This window comes from Lingula anatina, chromosome 3 (assembly GCF_051362555.1).
Source record: "Lingula anatina isolate TDL-2025a chromosome 3, LinAna3.0, whole genome shotgun sequence".
Lineage (NCBI taxonomy): Eukaryota > Metazoa > Brachiopoda > Lingulata > Lingulida > Lingulidae > Lingula > Lingula anatina.
Window position 1 is genome coordinate 6,271,465 of NC_141769.1, and position 9,713 is coordinate 6,281,177.

Consider the following 9,713-nt stretch of genomic DNA (forward strand, 5'->3'; position numbering starts at 1 on the left):
CAACAACCCCCGCGGGGTTATAATTACTTTTGCATGGTTTACAAACTTCTCAACAACATCTTGCTCATGCAAGCGAAATGCAGAATTCTTCATGTTTAGTTTCTGTAGGCCTGGAAGGATTTGTATACATGAAAAAGATATGGTTACTGACAATATAAAAGGAAGTATATTTACTTAATGTGCTAATGAACTTCCATATTATGCCAGTCTTTTTAGTTGTGAGTTCATTATAATCAAGACAAACGGTGACCTTGAAAATATCCTTAAATATGCATAACCTACCTGACAGTGACATATATTTATTCAACTTCTTGCAATTAAAAAAAACATTTTCCTTACTTCAAGTAACATTTCATTTTTAGATGGTTAGATTTTAATGACATGACTAATAATTAATGCATTATAATTTATAGTCTTTAAATCATTTCAACCTTACAACTATATTGGATACTTTGTTCTGGCACTTCTGCCCTTTATTAATTTATCAATTTGAACATTTATCTTGAAACAAGTTTTAAAAAAATCCTATATAAGGAAAATATCAAGATATTAACCTCAACCTTATTTTTCAAAAAATGTTGTTTTTTTTTCAATTTTAGGAGGAAGAAGCAGAGTGGGTGGGTCTCACCATCAAAGAAGCAATCATAAAGCAGTTAAACATTGAAAAAATACAGGAACTTAAAAACAAAACCCCATTACAAGATATATTTGTGGATGAATTAGTTAAAGAACTTCAAGGTAAGCAAGGGCAATTTTTTACTTCATATCTGCTTTTTAAATCAACAGAAATATAACTCTGTGGCCTTGGAATGTCATCTTACAAAGCAATACAAAAGTACACAGGTTAATTCTACAGAAAAAGAGAAAACTACAGTAAAAAAATATCTGTGGATAAATTTTGTTATCTTTACATGTTGCCGCACTGCACTTGCTTGTTTGTCTTCATTTCTGACCTCAATCTCCTATCAGAGAATTAGGTCTAACAATCACATTTTTCTTTTGTTCTTTTTCAAACAAGAAAAAAATGAAGCAGGAAGGTATGTACATGTGTGCAAACATGCACTTTATATTTATTAATAGATTAATTTACTTAATAGTGAGGAAATTTTTAATTTATTAATTTATTTGATGGGGTTTGGGAGTTTGTTGAATTTTCTTGTATCTTGCCTCACATATTTGTGTTTAATTTTTAAAAAGGTAGACATGAGCCTGGGGTTTGAATTTAAATCTCTAAATATTTAATTTCGGCATTAATGTATACTGGCCGGGAATCTGGGGCCGCCTGAAGAACTGAAATGAAAATTTTGCAGTTTTGAAAAAAAAGCTCATGCCTGAAAAGGCAAGCTGAATGAAGCTTAGTTATAATGATTTTTTTTCTTTTTATCCTTTCAGCTCGGAATTACCAGGAGGAAGTATTTTTGAGAAATTCATGCCATTTAAGACACCTGAAAAACCAAGCACGTGACCAAGACACCCCCAATGTCACCAGATAAAACTGATGTCGTCTAACTTTGACAAAAAAAAAACAGTTGTTGTCAAAACAACAGCCATTATGTACAGTGACAATGGCGAATATTGTGGTAGACTTTTCTGTTTTACACCATTTTGACTGCTCCTAACATGTAATTATGCTAAGGGTTTTTTTTTTTTTACTCCAGGCCCTTTGACAAGATTGCTTCCAACTGTTTGGACTAATCAAGATTAATCCAGATCCAAAATTATGTAATAACCAGGTCATCAAGTTGCCCATCTCTCAGAATGAAACAAGATAGTAAAGTGTATCACGCAATGTGTAAAAAAGTTAAAAATGTACAGAAGCAATTTTGATCAAATGGGTCAGATAACCCCAGCTTGCATCGGAACAACAGGCAGATTGATAAGAACTGCTCGCTCTTATAAAAAAGTTCATATTTTTGTTAAAAAGCAGTGCTGTAAAATAGGTGATCCAATTTATGAATTTACTTCAAAAGATACCTGTGCAAAAAACCCACCGTTCTAGTTGCAGTTAAATGTAGATTGAATGGTAAGGACTTCTTGACTTTTCAAAAGTGACTGCTTTTCTTAAAAAGCAATACTGTAAAATAGGTGAGATAGTTTTTAAATTGAGTCTCAATGATACTGATTAAGAAGTCACAAGATTCTGGTTTAATGTAGTTTACTGTACTTTTGATCCAACTGACCATTTCAACTTAATGCTAATACAAAATAAGATTATGTATTATATATCTGAATCTATATATTTTAAACAAAGTAGCTGAAAATACTTTTTGCACCACTTGTTTCAGATGATCAGAATGCTTCCCTATGAAGTACAATATACAGTTTTTATAATTGTCCAAAATTATTCAAAAGTAAGTTGAATAGAATACAATAAAGAAAATCACATACTGAAGTTACAAGGGTTGTTTTTGTTCATTTAGTTTAATGGTCAGTGAACCAGTATGATGGATTTAAATGAATTGAATGCAGTAGAACGTCTGATTGATTAGTAATAACACCGTATTTTAATACAATGTTATACAATCATATTTAAGTTGAGCATCTACCACTGATGATAAAGAGCCACGACTAGACAGGCAAAGCTTTCATACTGGCATATGACCGATTTTTGAAAAAAAAATTTAAAAAGTAATGCACAAAAATCAATATTAAGTTATTATATCAGAATATCATTTATTTACAAGAGAAAGTTTCAGAGCTTCACTCTATTATATTTATAAATTTGACAAATTCATTAAATATAAGTATCTAGCATAATTTATTACCTCACTGCTGAAGTCTAAGAGTCCACAAAATAACATTAAATTAACAACTTTAAAGAGTTGCACTTAAGTGAAATTATTGTATACATCTGTGAGTTTGAAAAATTCCTATGCAATTTTCCTGAAAAAGTTTTCTTATGAAAAATCAATGGTATATTATTTTTCTAAGCACCCCAGTATAAGAGTGATAAAAAAAGATGAATACAAGCAAAATTACCTTTTCAGCGTGACAAATAAATAATATTTGAACACATCTGAGCATTTTGCAAAATATTTAAATGAAAACTACAAAATATACCTTATTTTATTAATTATACCCCCTAACCACTTTTTCTGAAGGGAAATGAAAAAAAATTGTCTCAATAAAGGGGAGACTTGTTTCTTGTTACTATATCCGAAATTTCAACAATAAATATGCTTCCCTCTATACAACTGCTGTGCATATAATTATTCTTCCATAATGAAAACAAAACAGAAATGAAAACTCAATGTCCAAAAAAGTGATGACTAGCATTATGATGATATTTGACAAATGCAGTAATGCCACAAAAGTGACAACAACCTCCTCAGTATATCCATTCATCTAATAAGATTGTCACATGAGGAGAAGCCCATAAACATTACAGAAGGGAGCAGTTCCACTAAAGCTATAGCCATAAAATTGGTCTTAACTTTTAGACCCAAAATTTTCATCTTCTTTCACTTGAGATAAATCAGTAGTAGTCAATGAAATAAAACTGTACCTGTGTTAAAACAGGAAAGGCATGGCTAATGTTTCAGACTAAAACTTTATTTGAGTGAATTTAATGGATTCATGTTGAAGTGATTCAAAATAGACTAAATTTTTGGTCTTAAAGTTCAGACCAATTTTAGGACTACAGCTGTTTTGTAAAACCAACTTTTGGTGATATTTTGGCTGTCAATAAGCACCACTGCACAATAAAATATATGCAAATGTCAAATCAAGAAGTCCATTGAAAATCCCTTACCATTTTGTAATGCTCCATAATGCTCTTTTGAAAGTAAATGCACGGACTGTTCGCAGATCATAGAATATTACCACTCTACAGGAAGTGTCTCTCTGCATTTTTAAAACTTGAAGTTTTAGAGAGCTGACAATCGCAGGCATAATCTGTCTATCTTTGCAGCTCCACATACCATATTTTCTGAGTGTTGTGAGACGGTTTTTAACCCTGGGCTCTAACCTTAACAAGATTCTGGATCCACAAGTGAAAATCCCTACTAAGACCCTTTTTTGTGCTTGTCATGATTTTATTCTTTCCCAGTCATTTCATTTTGACAAAGAGCCTGTAGGAGATTCTTGAAGTAAAGTCTTCCTCCTTGAGGTTTCCTTGGAGATATTTTGCTGTAACTTGCCTAGTCTTTCCTGAAAAGAAAAAATATTAAACTAAAATTAACTGCAGATAATACTGAAATCATGCCTTCACATTCCCTGACAAGCCTGCAAATCGCACCATCCAGTAGGTGGAGATTGATGAGTGCAGACAATGCAAGAATGAAGATTTATAATGTATTACATTTACATTTCACACACATAATCATAATGGCAAATTAATCTTATTTTAATACATCTACCTGTACCAGACATCAAATTGTGTATAAGCATCATTTTAAATTTGTTCCACTTCAATCAACATTCCAACATTTTTTATCTTTAGTTCCAAATGCCACCCCTACAGGAAAATCCTGGATCCACAGACCACACAACTTACCTGAGCATTCTGTATAATGTTATTGACCAACATCACCCGCCGCCTGGCATTATTCAGTTTCTTCACATAGGGTTCCAACTCTACTGGTACTTGCTGGGCATCAGATACTTTCCTTAGGTCTACATAGCAAATAAGGAATTTAAATGAAATACATGTAGATACCAAACTGTGAAAGGCTTTGTGAATTTCTATTATTATTATTATTATTATTATTATTATTATTATTATTATTATTATTCTCTTTTGTGCTTTCTCTTACAGTTTTTCATTCTTTGTATAAATACCAGCATGCAGTTTCCATTTAGTCACATTTATCAAATCTCCCTCTCTGGTAATTTTCAATGTTGACAGGTATGTGTGTGATGATTACAAAATATTAAAATGCTACTTACCTTCAGCCAAGGAATCTATCTGCTGTCGCAAGTCAACTTGACTCTGCCTTAATATCGGAAAAAAAAATTAAATATAAAATTAAAATACTAGATCAAACCTATAAATTATTACTGAATCATAACCCGTCTTTGTGGCTCAGATATAGCATTAAGCAAATAAATATCACATTATATAGTGGCAGAAAAGATAAGAATGAGAGGCACCTGAGTCTGCGGTCATCTTTTCGAGTTATTATTATTATTATTATTTTGTGATAATTTTTCCAGACAGCTAGTGGCCAGTGGAATGATAATTGCAACACATATTTAAGCATCTCCGAACACGTACCTGACCGCTGATGCTTTGTCATCAATCTCTTCAACACAGGGTTTGAATAGCTCCAACAAACCTTCTGCTAGAACGCTTCTGGCGCTTGAATCATCGATGTTTTCGGGCATCGCGGAAGAGAGCTCCCCTCCGCTGGCTGACATGATGATGTTCAGGTTATGCGATAGGTGGCGCTAATAAAAAGAAGTGCTTGTACCGTGTCTTGCTTTTACAAAAATCGTACGCGTTGACTTTGTGCAAGTAGTCGTTTTTTTTTTCTTTTTTTCTGTCCATATCACACGTGTACTGATGTAAAAGGAGAAAAACTTTATTCCATGTTTACCAACCCTTAAAGGGGATAAACTAAAGTGTAGGCGTACGTTATTTTTTTTAGTTGAGTTATGAACGTGGAAATGCAGATAAAGTGCCATTTGTTCACTTTTAGAAAAATTGAAAAATCGTAGCATTTGTTTAATTTAAAAAATGACATGTAATGCAAATGGGCAAAATTTGCATCTATAGCATGTAATAATTTAATGTCATCTCATAGGTCTGTTAAAAGCGCATTAAGGTGAGCTTCCTGAATCTTGTAATTGATAGCCAATACTTTTGTTTTTATTTCATTTTGTTTTCTTTCTTATGTTCAGTGTAAAATTCAAGATTAAATAAATACCTCAAATAGATAATTCAAAAGCAGTTTATTTTCTTTCCTGGAAATGTCCAGGGGGGGGGGGTGTCCGGGGGAGGGGAAGGGGGTTTGTCCTGGAATTCTCTACGAGCCGTGTTCGCACATTTGAATCTGGGATCCACCAAACGTAGTTCTAAAGTATGACTGAGAGGTACAATGGTCTGAATCTTTAGGACCCGCTGCATAAAATAAATTAAGACAAAAGCTGGTCTTAACTTTTTAAACCGAAAACTTTTTTCTCTGCCCGAGAGTAAATGAAAATAGTAGGACCAACTAATAGTAGTTTATTAGGACACCTGCTTTATCAAATATGAGAAATGACCAATACTCTAGATAAAAGTCATTCATATCCTACATGTATAACAGGACTAAAAATTGATGCTTCGTTGTGTCCACATATTTTTGTCTGGCTTAGGCCCTATTCTGTATACATTCTGTACTGCTCAGCTAGAAAATTTTTGCGAAGGTCTCCAAGTCTTAACAGAGCCAGGCGTTCCGTAGGTCGCAGCAGCAGCCAACAGGGACACGGATCCAGATTCTGACAGCGTGCGGGAAGTACAGGTGAGAGTGCCACACGAGGATACGAGTCCATCCCCACTGTGTTCTACACTTGGAGCACAGAGAAACGTTAGGAGTGTAGAAATTGTAGCAATCTTGCCTAGAACGGAAAAGAAGACACAATATAAGTTAAGTCATTTTTAAGACTTACATATGTATGACATATGTCTCTTTAGCATATATATATATATATATATATATATATATATGACATCTGAAAGCGCCTTCAAACTGGCATGGTAGGCTACATACAAAGACACGATATGTATCATAATGAATATTCATTTCTATTAGTAGAGATACCAAAGATCATGGTTGTTTGATTCTGTGATAGAAATCCATTATAGCTCAAAAGCGGATAATTTTTATTATTTTAAATCAGTATAAAGTACTAATATGGGGTATAATGGGTAGGCCCTACAATAAAGTAAGTAAGTTAAATATAAATACAAAGCCAGGACTTAAACGGAACAAAATGAAAATATGATATAACAGCTCCATATGTTTTGCAAAAATGTATTATCACTTGTCTGCTAGGTGGAAAAAGTCCCAATCTGGCGTAACATTAGATAATTCGCTTTTATAGTTTATGTACGTTTGATCGCAGTAGCTCCACAGAAGGTACTGGAACCAGGGAACAGGTAAATAAGGTAACTGAATAACCGGCCACCAGATGGCACCAAAGCCAGTGTTCCAATAGATCCAATACGGGTATATCCACCTTGTCGACACGGCGCACAGGTTAGAGGGTATCGCCCTGAAAAAAAGTTCAAATTACACGTGGCCATAGACTGCATGAAAAATTACGTTTCTGTCTCTTATAGGAGCCTTAAAGTTATATAACCAATAGAGTGAGTACCTGAAAAGAGCTAAACTAATATGTATGCGTGTGCTTGCGCGCGAGTGGACCTATTATTGAAGAGAAATGTTTGTGTCGTTCATTTCTGAAATGTTGTTTTTAAAAAGGCGGAAATGCATAAAATATGTAAAACAACTATATAGACCTTGGTAAAACGATAAATTAATTATTGTGAGATGTGAACACTTCTACCTTCTACTATCTAGGCCCCTACATCCAAAAATACGGCATTACGATATCGTATTTGAGGTGAGAGAGAGAGAGAGAGTCACATATGTAACAGGATGTATAAATGAATACATGCCTTTTTTTCCTTGTCGGACTAGTTTCGTTTGGATATCCAAGATCACTGCCGTTCACGTTTTGCACATGAATGCCCAGACACGAAAGGCTAGGATCCCAGTCATTTAAACTGGAGAGTATATGAAATATGATAGAAAATAAAACGACATTGATCGAAATACAATAAGCAATTAGTTTTTATTGATGTTAATAAAGAGATAACGAAATAAAATGATCAAAAGTGCGCCCTCTGCCTTACTTGATTGCTTTGTCTTTTCTTTCTTTGATTTGTGTTGGTGATTTTGTTTGTTTGCTTGCTTACTTGTTTCTTTAATTCGTAATATTCTTTAATTTATTTTATGCTTACATTCATTTTATACTTCCCATCTTTTTTCTTGTGTTGGTCTTTAAGTGTTCTTTACAAAAAAAAAAAAAAAAAAAAAAAAAAAAAAAAAAAAAAGAGAGAGAGAGAGAGAATAAATAAATAAATAAAGAAAATATATGCATAGACTACGTACAAGGGATATTCAGGTGTCATATTTTCATCGTAACCAACGACAAATGAGGTGCCGTCTTCCAGCGTGACGTCGAATATAGTTCTGCCATTCTCTGACGTAACATTAACACTGTATTCTGCATTCACAGTCCGCCAGCAGCACGCAGCTACCACCACAAGCAACGAGAAAACCTAAATTGAAATTAAATGAATCAGTGGTTGATTATTCAGAGTTTTTTTTTACTATTTGTTAGACTGACATAAAGCCCTGCAAGTGTACAGCGTCATAGATTTCGACTTCATCTTTTAGCATTTTGCAAATCGAGGCCATTCCAGCCGCAGGCTCTATAACGTTTTGGGCATAGGCCCTACATAACCGTTTCTTTAAAAAAATATACATATCTTACCTTAATCATCTCTGAGAAGAATAGAAACGGGGTTGTCTCTTAATTTTTCAGTCAAGAGCAGTCAGAGTTTCAGAAGACACTGGAAATTCGCCGGCCCCCGTATTAAATACGTTGGATTACCTTTTCGGTAGCCAGTTTACAGTATTTATACTATCTACCTCTGGGTTGGGTTTAAAAAACACTCATAATTTTGAATACGTGTACTCGATGCATTATGTATGATGCCCTTAAAGTCCATTCACTTTTTGTTTATACTTTTGCGGTTTACATTAGCAAGCGACCCCGTGACGTTTGAGTACCGCTGATTTATCTGTGCTTTGTGTTGATACGTAATAAAGGTTTGTTGAGTAACATTCTCTAACATTTTAAAGTATAGATTAGAAATCATGCAGTGAATACTAGAATTTTAATAATCGATTAAGTGAGTGGTTTTAAATCTTTAAAAAAGTTTCTTGTTCAGATTGTTTAAAAAGATTTGCCGTCTATCTTGTAATTTGTTACAGTACATGTACCAAGGTATCGAGGCATTCGTGAGGAAAGGCCTTCATCTTTTAATCAATGAAAAAAATGTTTTATTCATTTAAAGGTTATGGGGGACATGTTCCCCGTTTATTGCTTTATAAGAGAAGTTCATTTCTGCCCATAAATCTATCGTATTCGTTGTTGTTAACGATGTTCCGTTTTTAATGGTGGACAGCGTACCTTTAAGGAGTAAATACTTTCGTGCTGTCGAGCGTCGTCCATAACGAGTTCAACTACACGGAAACTTGACAAACTTTCTTTTTCCAGAAAACACGGAACGTTATTTTAACGTTACCAAAACGTTTTTGGTAAAATAAACATTGTGGTAACGTTATAATAACGCTGTTGGGTTATGGCCTAACACCATCTGCATAGGCACTGCATCCTCTGCATAGGCACTGTGTAAATACATGTGTATATACTTTTTTTATTATTGAAGTGTTGCTTACAAATCGAAAACAAAGCACCAAAGTAACAGTAAATGACACATTTTGTCATTTTTGTTGTACGTCTGTTCGTTATATTTTACACCACTGAAATATATGTTTGACAAAAATCCCCATAACTTTATAATTTTGAACTTGTGACATAAGTTTAAGAGATAGGACTTATGTTAAAAACATTGCGTAGCCAGGCCGTCGTCAGCGAATTTAAAGGTATTTCAACCTATTGAATGAAAGGCCATGAAGATCATCGAGGACGACGTG

The 9,713-nt window shown here is 33.9% G+C and overlaps 3 protein-coding genes across 3 annotated transcripts in view; 1 reads left to right on the top strand and 2 right to left on the bottom strand.

Annotated features, from left to right (window-relative positions):
• The window catches only part of LOC106177523 (large ribosomal subunit protein bL28m), a 31,549-nt gene extending 29,157 nt beyond the window's left edge, over nucleotides 1–2,392 (top strand). The window contains exons 6-8 of the mRNA XM_013560326.2: nucleotides 600–738; nucleotides 1,019–1,037; nucleotides 1,393–2,392. Coding sequence (XP_013415780.2) covers nucleotides 600–738; nucleotides 1,019–1,037; nucleotides 1,393–1,465 — 231 coding nt within the window. The 3' untranslated portion in view covers nucleotides 1,466–2,392. The remainder of the gene's footprint in view (nucleotides 1–599; nucleotides 739–1,018; nucleotides 1,038–1,392) is intronic.
• A 256-nt stretch (nucleotides 2,393–2,648) lies between these two features.
• LOC106177525 (SNARE-associated protein Snapin) lies at nucleotides 2,649–5,398 on the bottom strand. The gene is made up of 4 exons (XM_013560329.3): nucleotides 5,216–5,398; nucleotides 4,888–4,934; nucleotides 4,496–4,614; nucleotides 2,649–4,149 (listed from the first exon to the last, which is right to left on the bottom strand). Exons 1-4 carry the CDS (start codon nucleotides 5,356–5,358, stop codon nucleotides 4,054–4,056), a joined length of 405 nt encoding a protein of 134 aa, XP_013415783.2. The 5' UTR covers nucleotides 5,359–5,398; the 3' UTR covers nucleotides 2,649–4,053.
• A 753-nt stretch (nucleotides 5,399–6,151) lies between these two features.
• On the bottom strand, nucleotides 6,152–8,547 carry LOC106170490 (uncharacterized). The gene is made up of 5 exons (XM_013550373.2): nucleotides 8,485–8,547; nucleotides 8,100–8,269; nucleotides 7,604–7,711; nucleotides 7,036–7,197; nucleotides 6,152–6,540 (listed from the first exon to the last, which is right to left on the bottom strand). The coding sequence occupies exons 1-5, from the start codon at nucleotides 8,491–8,493 to the stop codon at nucleotides 6,360–6,362; spliced, it is 630 nt and encodes a 209-aa protein (XP_013405827.2). The 5' UTR covers nucleotides 8,494–8,547; the 3' UTR covers nucleotides 6,152–6,359.
• Between the last annotated feature and the right edge of the window lie 1,166 nt (nucleotides 8,548–9,713).

Bases quoted from the DNA above. Each gene is read 5' to 3' on its own strand.
- LOC106177525 (XM_013560329.3), bottom strand. From the start codon at position 5,358: ATGTCAGCCAGCGGAGGGGAGCTCTCTTCCGCGATGCCCGAAAACATC. The intron at 4,935-5,215 runs GTACGTGTTCGG...TCCGATATTAAG, and splicing joins GACAAAGCATCAGCGGTCAG to GCAGAGTCAAGTTGACTTGC. The intron at 4,615-4,887 runs GTAAGTAGCATT...TTTGCTATGTAG, and splicing joins GATAGATTCCTTGGCTGAAG to ACCTAAGGAAAGTATCTGAT.
- LOC106170490 (XM_013550373.2), bottom strand. The intron at 7,198-7,603 runs GCATGTATTCAT...ACTTTTTTTCAG, and splicing joins AGTCCGACAAGGAAAAAAAG to GGCGATACCCTCTAACCTGT. The intron at 6,541-7,035 runs GTACATAAACTA...TTTCCGTTCTAG, and splicing joins TGGAGCTACTGCGATCAAAC to GCAAGATTGCTACAATTTCT.